Consider the following 17,369-nt stretch of genomic DNA (forward strand, 5'->3'; position numbering starts at 1 on the left):
CCAGGAGAGCATGAGAGTCTGCTAGGAAAGTTGGGGCTCCCGCAACGTTAGCCCTTTTCAGAACACCCTGAGAGCATAAGGTGAACTTACTCCAGTTACCAGAGGACATCAAAAGGAGGTCGGCGGACACTGTCTCCCCTTTGTCTATGATAGAATTTTATTCACTGTCTTCCCATCGCTTTCTCTGTCTTCCTCTTCTTCCCGGTACTATTCCTTGAAGAAGTCTTTGCGAGCCCTGAGGACGTTATGAAGTGGCCATAGAAGTTTGAGTTTTTTGACAGTGGTTAGTAGTCATCGTGGGGTCCAATTGCTGTATTAATCCTGGTTTTAATCTCTTCATTCGTGATCCGTTCTTTGTAAGTGACACCTAGGATTAAACTATATCTTCATAACTATCAGTTCATCGAATACATATGAATATTAACAATGTAATAATAATAATAACATTAATAAATCTCCGTATCCTGTGGTATCAAGTCTTTAGTCGAACTAACAATACAACAGCACGTCTCTTCTTTTTGTATCGACGAGATAGGGTTGTAGTTGTTAATAGTGTTGTAGTTGTTGATAGTTTGTAGTTCATAGTTTCTGATATTCTTTCTGAAAACATTAAAACCTGCCTTTTTATCTGCCTGAGCGGACCACTTCGGGGGCCGATTTTGAGTTTGTGTTTCTACACAAACTTTCTTTTGTAACCTTGTGTGAGCTTGCGCTCCCAGAGCTAGTTTTATATGCAATTTTAGCTATTTTTTAAATGTATTTTTGTTGTATAGGTTAGAGCTATTTTTATATATTTTATAGGTTAGTGTCAGATTTTATAATTGTACTTCCGCATATTTATATAGGTTAGTGCGGGATAGTATAAAAGGGATGTACTACATGCTGTCTTAAAACAGTTGAGTGTACATTTGATCAGTGGTCAGTACCATATCTGTCTGTGTGACAGCTGAAGATCTTTGTGGTCTGTTGTCTAATTATATTTTTAATCCTGTACCTGGGACGGCCTGTAAGTTTGTAACTATTTTTTTTTTTACTAGATCTATGTCACACTATGTGTAAGGTAGTTATTTTATTTTCTACTTGGACTATTTGTCATAATAGTTGGCAACATGCTGTATTGAAGATGGCGGCGTCCATCAGTCCTAATAGAATATAATATAGTTTTGCAGGCTATTGTTACTGCTTTTAGCTGCTGTGTTACTGCTTTTAGCTGCTGCAATTACTCTGCTGAAATAGCTGCTGCTTATAACTGCTGTTGTAGATCTATTCTAATTCTATTCTAAATAATAGGGAATCTAGTGTTATTTTGTTTCTGCTATTGATAGATCTAGTTTTAAAGTTTTGTTATTGTTTCTGTAGATCTATTCTAATTCTAGGGAAGCTAGTGTTATTTTGTTTCTCTAGTGTTGCCTTATTAGTGGCTTAGTTATAGTCTGTTTCTTGCTTTAGCTAGTTAGTAATTAGTTTAGTCTAGATAGTAAGTGTACTAAGGCTAAGATGTTCTTGTTTTAGTATTAGTTATGGGTTGGTTGTAGTCGTAGGATATTGTAGATCTAGACTAGTTTATTGTAGTTTGTTTGTCGATCTAGGTCTAGGGTAGTAGTTGTAGTGATTTAGTTAGATAGTTGGTTTGGTTAGTTTTGTAGTGGTGTAGATTTAGAGGGTTTTAGTTAGTTGATGGGTTCAGTAGTAGTGATTTGTCAAGTTAGTGTATATATTATATTTTATTATTGATTTATTTTTGTATGTAAATAAAGTTTCTTTTTGTTTTATTTATCGTAAACTAAAGTTTGTTATCTTGTTTTCATTTAGTCAAGTTAGTATAGTTAGTTGTCTGGTTACTTAGGTGACTCTAGCCCCTTGGTCACCATACCGAGGTGCACAGATTGAGCCCACCCAGTAGCGCAAACATCTGCTTACTGTTGGTAAATTTTAATGTTGAGCAGCAGAGAATAGGTCTCTCTCACTCTCGCCTGCCTGACCTGCTCACACTTGTTTAAAACGATCTTATTGGTTTAAATTGTTCATAGGTTGAAAAGTTACAGGCCAGTGTTCATGTTTTTTATGACGATTAGTCTTGGTATAACTAGGTGACAGTATGTCCAAGTACCAAGAGTTTATTTGGTCACCTCAAGTGTATATTGGAGAGGATTATATTTTTTTAAAAATGATAACGGCCAAACCAGACTTTTTACTGCGTGGCCAATAAAGAATTTTTTTTATTCAAAGATGTCATGACAGTTTTCTTAGTTTCCACTGAGTGTCCGTCTACCTATAAAAAGTTAGCAAGCCAATAAGAGGAATTAAAAAACAACTGGAAAGTACATTTTTAGTGAAGGGAGAAAAAAACAACAGACATACGGGGGTGAATTCAGTTTGTATGCAGATTAATGGTGGTGGATCCATTTTTATGCAGGTGAGTGGGGGTGGATCCAGTAAAAATGAACATAAGGCTTGTGGTACCTATTTAAGCCTAACCTTAACTCAATTATAACTGATTAGATTAAACTGTTCAAAAAGCTGCTTGGTGTTGCACATTTTGTCAAGTATTTCAGAAAAAAACAAGGTTACAAAAGACAGTTTGTGTGGAAACACAAACTCAAAATCGACCCCCGAAGTAAAATGTTTTACATAATTCGGATAATCCTTCAGAGTTGAAGATAGTTTACTTCCTAGTCCAAACCTCCCGCAGGACGACGGGGGATGGGAGCAGGCAGGGTTTGAACCTTCGATCGTCGATAAATCCAAACGACAGTCCAGCGCGCAAACCGCACGACCAGTGGTTCTCCCAGGTAGGCTTCAATATTTTCAGAAAGAACATCCGAATGAAATTATATCAAAGACAAATGAGAGATAAGAATAGAGAAAGAAGGTTAACAGATCTTGTGTAGTGCCCCAACCGTTCCGCAGATCAAAGGATACGTGAAAGTGAATGTAAAGTTAGATGTGAGCCTGGCCTAACTAGTTTGTGGTCTATCGGGCAGATGATGTAAAGTTCATCTGTTTTTGTGGCCTACGGTTAACGAGGGTGCCAGCACAACGACCAACCGCCTTTGCTTTTTCCCAACTAATGTCAGGTACCCATTAGAGCTGGGTAGACTCAAAAGTTGAAAATCCCAGTCTTCACCGGGATTCGAACCCGGGACCCTCGGTTCGAACTAAATAAGTTAATTGTTTTGAAAAGGCTCAATCTCATATTCGAATCCTCGAAAAAAAAAAAATTCCGCTATATAGAAAAATGTTCACGAAAATGATGTTTATAAGATTACTATTCGTCTTATATTAGGTCTAACATATAATGCATACTAATTAGCTTTTTCTTATAAAAAAACTGCTTGCATAATTGATTTTAAAAATTAGAATTTTCGCTTTCAGGAAAAAAAAAGTAGACGTTGCATCATAACTTTGAATGGTCTAAAATATTGTGAAGTCGGATTTTCAATATCTCTTCTAGTTTACGAGATCTAAACGGGACAGACGGACAGACATCTCGCACAAAACTAATAGCGTCTTTTCCCCTTTCGGGGGCCGCTAAAAAAGGAAACAAAAAATCTGGCAAATTAAACTTTGAAATTTATTATGAATACAAGCAGTCAACAGTATGTTATGTAAATACCACAGACAGTATATCATTGTTTTAAAAAATAGATTGTACATTAACATTAACACATTTAGAATTGTAGTTCACCTGTAATATTAAAAAAAAAACAGACATAAATGTTACAGACTATCATGTCCAGAGCTTCGTGCAGGGTTTAATTGCTGATCATTGATGTTAGGCTCATTAATAAACTTTAAATGAGTTTAAATGAAACTTCGGTTATCTTTAATCATCTTTCTATTCAAATTGTTTCACTAGGCTTTCAACTGTATGCTAGTTTAAATGTTTACTTAAAATACTACTATAGAATTTCAATCTAAAAACAATGTTTGGCTGCGAACCATGGGGCTAGGACTTCTTCTTACACACAGAGCGTTATATATTCTTCCTAACATTTGAATAAGAGTACCTTTACTAACAAATGTTATAGATTCTTCCTAACATTTGAATAAGAATACCTTTACTAACAAATGTTATAGATTCTTCCTAACATTTGAATAAGAATACCTTGACTAACTAAGCGTATTAGTGTATGAACGAAAGTTGTTTTACATAATTTGAGACAAATAAAGGCTATGACTTTTATGGCTAGGGGAAGTAAGGCTATATTTAACGGATTATCTCCCAATATAAACTCATGCCAACTCTGGACAGTGTCAAATGTAAATTAAAAAAAAAAAAAGCAGAAGAAAACACATCACCATAAAGTCGTGCACCCTCACAGAAATCACAGATGAAAGATTTAGTTCAGTCACAGAGGTTCAGTGACCAGGTCAAAATCACTCTCAACTCATTGAGAAAACAAACAAAAATAAATTAAAACATTTTCTGTAAATTTTGTTGATTTTCCAGATTTACGTTTTAGGATCTAGGAATGTTTGCAAAGATTATTTAAATTTTTGAACTATCAAGAATATGATAAATATACAGTTCTGATCTCAATATGTATATAAATATATTGAAACAAATGTAAAATAATTTAAAGATATGGTGTCAGAAACGTACAGAGATAAAGCAGTTTAAGAATTATTGAAATGAGAAAATAATATCACGTGATATTAAAAATAAAACATGAAGAAAAAAAGAATGATGAACATATAACCTGTTTTTCTAAACTCTATTTATCGGAGATCAAAAGTAAACACCGTGATTCTGGGAGGTACCACAGCTCTAAATGTTTAGAATACTTTCTCTGGATGTAATCAAATATGGTCTAGACAAAAACCTCATAGTCTTATAAACTATAAGAAAAGTTATATGAAACAATGTACACTAATGAAAGCATGAGGTAATTTCTTGACATGACGCCTAGGGTGTAATCATCATCTTTTTTTTTTAAAGTAACGTCTGTCTTTTATAACAAGAAGATTAATAATTAAGTCTATTTGTGTAAGTATTTTTGATCCAAGCAGATAAACAATGTCGGGCAGCTAATTATTTGAGCGAGAAATTCAGAAAAGCGAGCTTGTGATCGACACTTTTTATTAATGTTTCAAAACAATGCGATTCTATGATTTGTTTCTTATAATATTCACCAATTTGAGCAGATATCAATCACAGACCTATATATTATGAATGTATTCTTTCTTATGTCTCCTAGCTAAATCCAGTTTTCAAAAAAATGTCAAGCCTGTTTAAGTATTGATGACCTATTTTTTTTTAGAAATTATCATTGCATATCTATAGTATTTTGTAATGAGTCTATTGTATATAAACTGGGGATTTTCAAACTAGTAATTCATCTCTGTAATCTGCTCTTTGTTTACCAGCTCCCTTTAGATCAGGTTTACACACTAAGAAAAAAAAAAGAGTTCGAAGCGATATAAACAAAGTGGTGGCGATATAATTGAATCTAAAGAAAAACAAAAGAAAAAAAAAAGATAAAGAAAAAATTTGGAATTAAATAGATAAAAGTTACGTGGGCCACAATAGTCTAGTCGCCAACTAGGAAATAAAAATGACAAGTAAAAAAGTTCAGAGATTGATTCTACAGAGCAGAAAAAGTTGCACATACATTGTTTTGGTTATACTTTGTTTAGCAATTCTGTATTGTGTGCACCAGAACTTGTTTTTGTTTACGAATTAACACCCACGTAACAAAATTTCCAATACTATAAATATCTATCTATAGCCAGTGTTTCTCAAACTTTCTCCTTAACAGAGCACTTCGCACATTTAGTGGAACACTTTGTTTATTTTTTACAGAGTTTAACTCTTTCTCTCCTAATTGACGATACCATTGTTGATTTCATCCCATTAAATTCATTTTTGGTTTATATAAACAATGTTACATTATAAAAAGAGCATGCATTGCCTTTCTATACCCAATAAAATATTTTCTGATAACAAAGTTCTAGAAGTTAAATCATAACAGGGAAGTGAGCTACAAATAAGCAAAATGAATAATTCTGTCGGGGTCATAGAAAATAATTACGGAGAGAATGAGTTTATTCAAGTAATGGTCTACTAGCTAATTATTCCAGTAGTTCGAGGAACATCTATTCAGGCCTCGCTGAACACTAGGGTTCCGTGGAACATAGTTTGGGAAACACCTGGCCCATATTATCTACTAAACATATTGTTTACATCTAACTGTGGGAGTACTAAAACTATAATAGATTCTACATCTAGGTCTACTTGGATTACGCTTGCATATTATGATTAGTGCTAGGTCCTGTCCATTTTATATACACAATATATACTTTGAGTAAGTCTTCTATTTAAAAACAAAACATATAAAAACATATATAAATGTATGAGTTACAGAAAAACAAGCTGCCATAATATAATATGCAGTTACAATAGTTGGGCCTTGGTGAAAGTTATTATGCTTTGCCAAAGGGACACCACCATTTTCTTTTTCACTCAACAACAGCAGTCAGAGTTAAAACAAGCAACGGAAAAAGATACGTCAAAAATATTTTGTGCCAAGTAAACTAGTGTTCACACTATATCATTCAATGTGTAAAAACATAATATACACAGGCCTATATAATGTCTAGGCCTAATAAGTTTGCCCATTTATTCATGCACACACATAATGAGTTGAACATAGACCATAGATTAAAAAAAAAATTACAACTGGCGGCCTTTTAAAAGCAGAATATAATGAAGAAACTCCAAACCATCCAAAGGAAAGCAAAAATGTGCTTATATATAACCTTAAGAATCAATCTCTATATAATAACATTATGGGCTACTAGATGGCAAGTCAAATAGAGATGGCATCAAAGTAGACCTATGGGTAAAGAATAATGAAGATTATTGTTTCACTACCGGGAGAACTCGAAAAAAAAATGGGCGAATACAATTCGTCTCCCTGGCCAGTCTATGTTTCTCATGGCATTTTTTAAAAACTGCTACTATTGCAATGACAGTGTCACTTATCTAGACAAATATTTTCAAGCTACTGAAGGTAATGTAAGTTTTTAATCTTCACTTGTTTGTGTTTCTTGGAAATAAAAAGGTCATGTTTTGGTGTCACTAAGTAGAAGCAGGCTAACAACTCGACCAAGATATACAGAGTGGGGATCAAATGTGTGTGTGTATGAGTTCATGGATTCATGTGGCACTAAAATATTTCTTAAATAAAATCACAACTTAAGCTGAATTCCGCCCATGGATTCCATAGTGCTGCCACAGTCTTACTCAGTGCATTCATAAAGTTACTCATGAATCTGTGGGAAATGCCTCAAATAGAGAAGCTAAGCATAAATATATTTTTTGCAGTGACCGCATTATTTATTTTTAAAAAATATATTTTAAAATAATTCCTTGTGACATTCTTTGTCAATACAGTGTGTGAGTGTGGGGTGCTTCAGATACAACATACCGTTATCAACTGAATGCACTTCCCACCTGCTCATTCTAATCACAATTATCTGCTCATTGTTAACTTTAGGATTTTTAAGATCCGTGTTACATTCAAAATACAGTAAATGACAGTCAGCGAGAAAAAAGAAAAAAGCAACAAGGAGAAACGTGAGGACACTGTCATTGAGCTTAAAAAAATGAAAAGAGAAAGGACTAATTACATTTGTGAAAGTGTCATATAACGAAACGATACTATTCTATATTTAGCATTTATATTTAAAGGCAGTGATTATGCAAACAAAAGGTAAGAAGTTTGATGATAAGCTAGGAAAGTCACAAAACTAAAACCTATACAAGACTTCATTTAATAATCTAGACTTTGGTGCATTGAGCTGTGTCCTCATTGAACGTACATGAATATAACAATAGCTCATTATCAACCAACACCTTGATTCTCATTCAGCCAGACCTACACAGGCCCTGCACACAGACACATCTAAAGAGCAATAACAGGAAAACATTGGGCCCAGTTTACTACAAACACTGGACAGTCATGCCCAAACATTAACACGGAACAAATCACTCTGTCAAATGGTATAGTTCTTAACCTTCTAGGAATATTAGATATATCACAGTTCACATAGACAGAATATGCTCAAGTGGAGGCTGCTGTGGTAAAAAAGCTTCCTATTTTTGGGAGGAGGGGAGACAAATGTAGAAAACATACCAAGTCTGAAATCATTTTATAGGTCAGTGACAATATAAGATAAAATTATTATTATTATTATTATAGCTTTTATATAGCGCTACTTTCATGTTTATAGCATGCTCAGAGCGCCTTTGGTCCAATCTCATTTGTGGACCAGTTGGGGGGGGGGGGGGAGGAGGTATCTAGGAGTTGGTTTTCCATGCTGCCTTTAGGCGCTCAGTAAACACAACCCTGCCCGAGTCGGATGTCGAACCTCGAGTCCCCTTCTAGGTAGCCAAGCCAAGGCAAGTTCAAGAGCACTTGGCCTCTCGACCACGCTTCCCACAAAAAAAAAATTATTTGTACCAGATACGATAGTAATTAAAGGAAAAGTAACCATTGATGTACGGTATTATTCTAGTTGTTCAAATATATTAAAAAAAAAATAGTTCAACACATTCAATCCATTTAAAGGTAATTCTTAGGATTACTTCCAGTACCTTAAAAGGTTAACCATTAGGAGTTCTCTATGTTCAGACTATTTCAATTTTACTATAATTGCAAATATTCAAAACATTTCATTACAGAATAACTGAGTACTCATTAATGAATTCATAATGAGAGAGATATGCAAATTAAAGATTCAATTATTACACGAAATCGGCACGTTCATTTAATTATATAAAGTTACAGAGACGGTGTCTTATAGATATGTGTGTGTAAAAAAAGTTGCAATCAAAAGCCCTCTTTATTAACTCACACTGAAGAATTGCTTGGTTTGCTTTGTGCATACACAGTTATATCCCCTTTTAAAAAATCTGCCAAAAGGATTACGTACTAGGCTTAGTAGACATGTATTTTTGTAGGTTCAAGGAACGGACCAACCCATACCAAAGAAACTAGACGGCATGGGAACAATAGTTGTAGAAATAGCTATATATCCTGGCTAAATCTGGCTATAATGAGCATTCCTTTTTTTAAAGTCATAGAAAATATAAATCCAGCATTGACATAGTAAGAGGAATGTAAGGTACGAGCTCTTTCACACACAGAGCTTCATCCCCTCAAGCTTGGGAGACTGTCTCAGTGCAGCAAAACAGATTTACACATGGTCTGTCTAGGAGTTACAATAGGCACTTAAAAGTAATATTCAATCATGTTATCTCCTTTCCATGTCCACAGACAGGTTATACATCGGCATTATCAGAACTATTACCACATTTGTTCTCTGAGACTTTTATCACGATGAATTAGAACTGAAATGATTTAACAGTTATATTTTGGTTCTCTTATTTCTCCCGGAATGAAAGAAAAAATTATCACAAAAACATTTTTAAAAACACACACACACACAAATAACAACAAGAGAATAAAATGTCATAGAAATAGTGTCAAAATAACAATGTTATGGATTACTTTGTAGTTAAACGCTGGAATTCATTGATAGAAGGACATATCAAACATTGAATACAAGGAAAACAACAAGATAAAATACATTTAACCAAGAAAAAATCTTGTAAAAGAATAAAAAAAAAGAATTTTAAAGAATGTTTGTTGCCATGGTAACATTCAACATTAAATGGTCTTTGATAGGGTCGCAACGACATACATAAATTTAATATAGCAAAGTTTTTCAACTAGTGAATCACCTGTGAACCACTAGAGGGTCATGAAGAAAACAAAAGGTGAAAAGTAACATAAAAACCCTCTAAAGAAGAACAAATCATTTTACACTGTTCACTTTTTTTTTTAAAGCAGATAAATAAGAGAGAACAGAGAAATGCCGTGGCTCTATTATTTATACTACAGTAATCACATAATCCCCATACATCCTATATATATATATATATACATATATATATATATATGTATATATATATATATATAGATACATATATAGATATATATATACACTAAGATTTTAAAAAAATAAAGACAATATTAAAATTGATAAACAATGAAATACATAAAATAATTTAGTACATAAATAAATAAAACTATTTAAAAAAAAAACTTTTTAAGTTTGAAGGGGTTAGCTCCATCTAACATAATACACATTCACAAGGTCCTACATAAGCATACATGTTTGAAGAAATCTCTCATGGCCAGTTCAACATGAATAGAATAAGCTATAGTTATCTTTCTTGAAAACAATCAGAACTTAATGACGTACGTATACAAGAACACAAAAAGGTTAAAAAAATGGAATGCATACTTGAAAATAAAAACATTATCAATGTTAGAGTTAACAGTGAATACATAAAAAAAAAACAGTTCTCCCAAGCTGAGTTAAACACTGTGGACAGAAACTGCCTGCACACAACGCAGGGAGATATTGCCATCAATAGCAACTCTAGTTTGAACTTCCTGTTAACTGAGTATTGCTTTGATGAAATGCAACCTCTCTCTTTTTGAAACTCTATATCTATGGGCCTGCTACAATTAGAGCTGTCAAAAAGAAACACAACCTTACTGTAAACATTATTCATGTTTATAAGATTATTATTTCACTGGGTTTTTTTTGTTGAAAGAATCTGTTTGGAGCTCGTACGGTACTCCAATCCCCACTTGTCCTACTTTGGAAGGGTTATGAAGCTTAGAATTCTTAAGTAACAAGTCTAAATGTTCATCTGCCTAAAGTGCTAAACTAACTGGTAGCATTATTCTAACTAGCATTGGATTCCAGGAAAAACAACAACACTTCTTGGCAAGGCTATACAAACCATTTCATTAATAACTATTTATATAAATGGCAGCCTTATTATTGTTCATTTTTGCATGTTTTTGGACAACGACAAGGGATATCTGGACAGTATACCAGCTGCTAACTTGGTGTTTACTTCCGCGGTATGACAATAGGCATGTCTGCTATCAGCTGGTTCGGCTTGGTTCTGTTTCTCCAGTTATCCGTTCCGATGCAAACCTCCGAGTTCCTCCACCATGCTTCCACATCGTTGTACCACGACTGTCCCCTATCGTCATCGTGAGCAAGTGCGCAAACTCGGCACCAGAAAAACGTGTTGATTATATCCCCTGTGCCTTTCCACCTGTCAGACAAAAAAGGGACCTTTTTTAGTGACAAAATAAATTAAAGTGTTATTGGTAAACTTCCTATTAACAAAATAAACTGTAGCTAATGGACTCATTTAAATACCTGGGGTCAAGCATAAAGAGATGGAGGATCAATAGAAGAGAAAAAAACAACAAGAACTTAAGCTTGACGTCCACCGTCATGAGAAAATTGTGGAACTGAGACTGCAAGAAGAATTCAAGCCTTTGAGAGTAAATGCTCCAGGAACCAGCTGGGTATCAGATCCCAGGAGCAGAAGACAAATGAGTATGTACTTTTACAAATTAACACTCTGGCTGGCAAATAGAAAGAACTCAATACTGCGTAGAGACGAAAACTGATCTGGTTTGGTCACAGTGTAAGACATGACTCATTGTCCAAAGTCATTCTTCAAAGTAGAGTGGTGGGAGCATGAAGAAAAAGGTCGCTCAAAGACTGGACAATGTCAAAGACTGGACTTCTCTTGATAGCCTGCTAAGAACAGCTGGTGACAGGGAAAAATGGAGGGAGTTTGTTATGTGAAATGTCCCAGCACCCCTAGGTCAAGGGACAGATGAGATAGAATAAACTGCAGCTAGATAATAATATCGAAGCTAAACAAAACCCCTTCTTAGGGCATCATCAACAATGGAGACAAACCTAATAGAGCTAACTTTTTGGTGTTTCCTGTCTAAATATAGACATTTTGATTGGCTATGTCATTTTAAAAGCACATACAATTTTTGTTTTGCACTTATTTGCACCGTGTCTTCTAAATAAAGACAAGCAGGGCACTCATCATCTCAAAATTATTTTTCTTGCACCACAAGTTTTTTCAGTTGTTTTTTTTTATAATCTTATTTGTAATAATCCAAAATTGTATTTTACATTCAAACCATTTATCTAACTGATCATGTGAAGTGACTCACTGAAAGTATTCATTATAAAGTTTATCATCTTTGTCTAACAGATGAAGATAGTCTGCCAAATGTTTGGGGGATTCAAATTCATCCACATGAATGAAACTGTGAGGTGGCGCTGCTCTGACGTAGTCTTCCGGTGCTGCCCCCATCACGATTGGAATGACGTCATGCCTGAAACAAAGAAACAGACATTGTGAAAGGTCGGAAACATGGTGAAAAACAACAAGACGGATTCTAATGAACAAGCAAAATGTACAAAAAAAATGTACCGTATACAAAAAGCAAAGCTTATATTGTGTATTGTGTCTTTGATAAACAAATCGTGTTTTTTTTCTTGATTCATCAGGTATTGTCTTCGACTCTGACTAATTGTGGACAAAATGTTAACCTCATTCGAGAATGGGAAATTGGGAGAAAAAAAGTGTAAAAGAATCTTTCCCGACAGACAGACAGACGTAGAGACTATTGAAAAAATGCTTTGTTTTCTGCCACATATGCTTCCAACTGCCAAGATTTAAATAGGTCTATAGATAGACCTTCATCCATAATGCTTTGCATAAATGTGATGTAAGTTTGAAACAAAAAGTAATTATTTGTGTTCAACTAGTTAAATGTATTTCGAAACCCTAGTTTACAAAAAAAGAGCACAACAAACTACGCATATGATATGCACATATATAGGCCTACGATTAAACATTTTCTAAAAAAAAAAAAAGATTTAAAAGCCAGTTCGTGCCAGCAAATGTTAATCTCGACTAAATATCAGATCGTGTGTGAGATAATATGCATATGTAACGGACTCGCAAAAACCGCCCACGAGTTTTATTCAATTGACATTATTCAGATGTGCCTAATTAAAATGAATATTTTTTTATAAAGCTTATATTAGATCACTCTGTCTGTCAGGTAGAAGTTTGTACACGTTATTTCTCCCACACCCAATCTCGGGTCAAGCTGAAATTTTGCACAATCATTTCATTACGTGACAACACAAGAATCATTAAAAAATATAATTTAGTTAAATTATTTTTCTCTGAGGATGTGACCAAAACAAACAAAACAAAACAAAATAAGCATTAGTCAAATACAGAAGACTAATTCCCATGGATTTTGAAATGACGACTAGATGAAAGACAAGTAACGGTAGGCCTACTGGAAGTGTTATTGATTGAGTCCAATTAATACGTTGTTAAGACAAATGTGGACTTTGCTTGCGAGGATTGGATCACGTCGAGGATTGGGTCACATTTTGTATGGGCGTGATAGAAACAGCAGTTAAAAAGGCAAAGGTTGAACATGGCAGCTCACGTTCAAGGTTTAACATGTTAGTCCACATTCAAGTCTGAACATAGCAGCTACATTCAAGGCTTAACATGTTAGTCCACATTCAAGTCTGAACATAGCAGCTACATTCAAGGTTTAACATGTTAGTCCACATTCAAGTCTGAACATAGCAGCTACATTCAAGGCTTAACATGTTAGTCCACATTCAAGTCTGAACATAGCAGATCACGTTCAAGGATTATTTTGAAAGAAGAAGGAATCTTATTTTCCTTTTAACTATAGCAATGTCACAGTCTCGCTAGACATTAACTGTTATTTGTTTACCTTGGGTCAAGAAGGTGAAAAGCCACGAGAAACCTCTGATATAGAAAGAGGAAGTAAGAAGGACTAAATTCACTTGAAGTGAGTAGCAATAACCTTTGGGACTTGAAATAGTACATACAGTTTTAGTAGTTGCTTTCTGTACTTAGAGCTAGATACATGTATTGAAGTTTATTGTTACCCGCTGTGATGCGGATGTATTTTTAATAGTGAAAATGTATTCTAAAAGACTTATGATATTTTGTGCCCACTGAGATGCGGATGTAACTGTACTTATTTTGGTTTATTATTTATATAACTACTGTGAAGGATGCCATTTCTGATCTAACTAGTGACATTTAACTGAATGCTTGAAGTTGCAGTATATTATCTAACTAGTGACATGTAACTGAATGCTTGAAGTTGCAGTATATTATCTAACTAGTGACATGTAACTGAATGCTTGAAGTTGCAGTATATTATCTAACTAGTGACATGTAAATGAATGCTTGAAGTTGCAGTATATTATCTAACTAGTGACATGTAAATGAATGCTTGAAGTTGCAGTATATTATCTAACTAGTGACATGTAACTGAATGCTTGAAGTTGCAGTATATTATCTAACTAGTGACATGTAAATGAATGCTTGAAGTTGCAGTATATTATCTAACTAGTGACATGTAACTGAATGCTTGAAGTTGCAGTATATTATCTAACTAGTGACATGTAAATGAATGCTTGAAGTTGCAGTATATTATCTAACTAGTGACATGTAAATGAATGCTTGAAGTTGCAGTATATTATCTAACTAGTGACATGTAACTGAATGCTTGAAGTTGCAGTATATTATCTAACTAGTGAAATGTAAATGAATGCTTGAAGTTGCAGTATATTATCTAACTAGTGACATGTAACTGAATGCTTGAAGTTGCAGTATATTATCTAACTAGTGAAATGTAAATGAATGCTTGAAGTTGCAGTATATTATCTAACTAGTGACATGTAAATGAATGCTTGAAGTTGCAGTATATTATCTAACTAGTGACATGTAAATGAATGCTTGAAGTTGCAGTATATTATTGTCATTTAATAAACGTTATTTACATGTAAAAATAAGACTCAGGTCAGTGTGTACTAGTTATGTTTGTCACGTGCTAAGTGTAGCTCTAGGCACTAGCGGATCAAGAACTTTGGAGTGGGGAAGGCGATTTTTTCCCAAACCCTAACCCTAACGTCCAGTAAACCCTAACGTCCAGTAAACCCTAACCCTAACGTCCAATAAACCCTAATATCCAGTAAACCCTAACATCCAGTAAACCCTAATGTCCAGTAAACCCTAACGTCCAGTAAACCCTAACGTCCAGTAAACCCTAACGTCCAGTAAACCCTAATATCCAGTAAACCCTAACATCCAGTAAACCCTAACGTCCAGTAAACCCTAACGTCCAGTAAACCCTAACGTCCAGTAAACCCTAATGTCCAGTAAACCCTAACGTCCAGTAAACCCTAACGTCCAGTAAACCCTAACGTCCAGTAAACCCTAACCCTAACGTCCAGTAAACCCTAACCCTAACGTCCAGTAAACCCTAATGTCCAGTAATGTCCAGTTCAATATGCATGTTTGTAACTTTGTTTTGTTACAAAACTATAATTTCACATCTCTAAACAAAAAATTTCGAAAGTGGGAGGAGAAATTAAATGAACCAATTAGATTGTTTTTTTTTCATTTTTAGGATTTAAGTGAATGTGCTATACTATGAGTTATAGTCCCAATTTTTTTATACAACAGAAAAATATCGGTATGAGTAAAGGCTGGAAAAATATGACTAGGAAAAAATATTTGTGTTCAGAACTCATCTCAATTGTTAATCTTATAATGAAAAATTTAGTATGAATTCTAAATTTTCAACAAAAAAAAGTCTTTAAAATAACTAAGATAAATTGGTGTGCAATTACATAAACTGTGTCGTCATATTTGACTTAAGTTTTAAAACGTCATGTTTTCGTCTGGAAAGGGGAGGGGGCGGTACAGTGAAAACGTTAATCCTTGCTTCTTTTTATAATTTCTGCTAAAGATTGCATTTGGCATTAAAGAATAGGGAGTGGGGCGACTCGATAAAATAATTTAATTTATAGCATATATAAATTATATTAGTGACAATTTTTTTTGTTTTGTAATTTCTTAATTAACTAAAATACAAAAAGAAAAAGTATTGGTTTTTGCGATTGGCGGAAGGCGATTGCATGTATTGCCCCTCCCACCTAGTGCAACCCTTTTTAATTTTATATTTACAAATGATAAAATTTGAGATCAGAGTGTGTGTGCAACATAATATACAAATGGGTTAAAACATCGATATGTAGCTTATATTATATAGAAATTCAACTAATTTTGTTCACAAACTATGATTTCTCCATAAAAATAGGACCGCCCCCCCCCATTCAGAGGGCAAGGATGGGGAAGGCAGTAGAAGGAATCACCCCACCCCCCTCACCGAATCGGCTAAGATACCAGAAGTGTATCGATATAATATAAAAAGTATATATTAATGCAACTAATTTTGTTCACAATCTATGATTTCTAAATAAAAGACACCCCCCCTACAAAGGGTTTAGGTTGGAAGGGCAGTCGATGTATTCGCCCCCCCCCACCCAATCGACTAACAGGGGAACGACATAATATAAAGGTCGATTAAAATATCAATAACAAGTTTTAATCATACAGATATTTAATTGATTCCGTTAACAAGGTGTGATTTCTACAAATAGATTGGACCGCCCCCCCCCACTCAAAAGTTTATGGTGGGGGGGGGGGGATTGATGCCATCGCCACCTTCCCATCCCACCAAATCGGTTAACATACTAGAGAGGGGGGGGCGAAAAAATCTAAAAATAGGTTGAAATTGAAATATATATAATTAGTATATATTTTTAACATAAGTAATAAGTTCGTATACAAATTGTGTGATTTCTTTACTAAAATTCGTCGGCCGAGTTTTACATTTTGGTGGCCAGTACATGTGTAATATTGACATTTTGGTGGCCAGTACATGTGTAATATTGACATTTTGGTGACCTGTAAATGTGTAATATTTACATTTTCATGACCAATACATGTGTTATATTTACATCTGTCCCTTAATCGTTTACAACCAATAAGCAATTTATAAAAAAAAAATCCAAAATTTTGGTTTTCACACAAACTCATAGGCGGCCCCTTAGGGTCCACAGTTTTGTAAGAGAAACAGGTAAAAAGGTAGGTATTGATTTTGAACACGATAAACATGATATGATTAAATTAGATTACAATAGCGCTTTTGGTTTTTCACAGAATAGAAAGGGGGGGGGGCACAAATGAGTGTTCAATTTTTTTTTTACATTAAATATTAAATCTTATTCAAAATGCCCCCTAGGAGGTCAAGCCCCTGGTACCCCAATTATGACGAATTTCTAGCTACGCCACTGGACAGATGAATATGTCAATAGCAGATCACTGCAATTATGGATTGCAAGCGTATCTTTGGTTTATAAAATTATAAATGTGTTTTGAAACAGGTTACTAAGTGAAGACTAGAGAGGATCAGACTAGTCACAACGTTATCATCTTGAGACATCTTTCTTAGCAAAGCTGTCCATAAATTCCTCGCACGTCTGAAACTTGACGGCGTGTTTCTAAATCTGTTGTAAGTTATCTTTAGGAGAGAGATGTG

The 17,369-nt window shown here is 34.4% G+C and overlaps 1 protein-coding gene across 10 annotated transcripts in view; it reads right to left on the minus strand.

Moving 5' to 3' along the window:
- Positions 1 to 3,560: 3,560 nt before the first annotated feature.
- The window catches only part of LOC106052510 (glycoprotein 3-alpha-L-fucosyltransferase A-like), a 133,313-nt gene continuing 119,504 nt past the window's right edge, over positions 3,561 to 17,369 (minus strand). For 9 of the 10 annotated variants that reach the window (XM_056044922.1, XM_056044921.1, XM_056044929.1 and 6 more), the window contains 2 exons: positions 12,081 to 12,245; positions 3,561 to 11,149 (listed from right to left, as the gene is read on the minus strand). In XM_056044922.1, coding sequence (XP_055900897.1) covers positions 10,939 to 11,149; positions 12,081 to 12,245 — 376 coding nt within the window. In that variant the 3' untranslated portion in view covers positions 3,561 to 10,938. The remainder of the gene's footprint in view (positions 11,150 to 12,080; positions 12,246 to 17,369) is intronic. The other variant, XR_008780289.1, reaches the window with a different exon arrangement.

The sequence above is a fragment of the Biomphalaria glabrata genome, chromosome 10, assembly GCF_947242115.1.
Source record: "Biomphalaria glabrata chromosome 10, xgBioGlab47.1, whole genome shotgun sequence".
NCBI lineage: Eukaryota > Metazoa > Mollusca > Gastropoda > Planorbidae > Biomphalaria > Biomphalaria glabrata.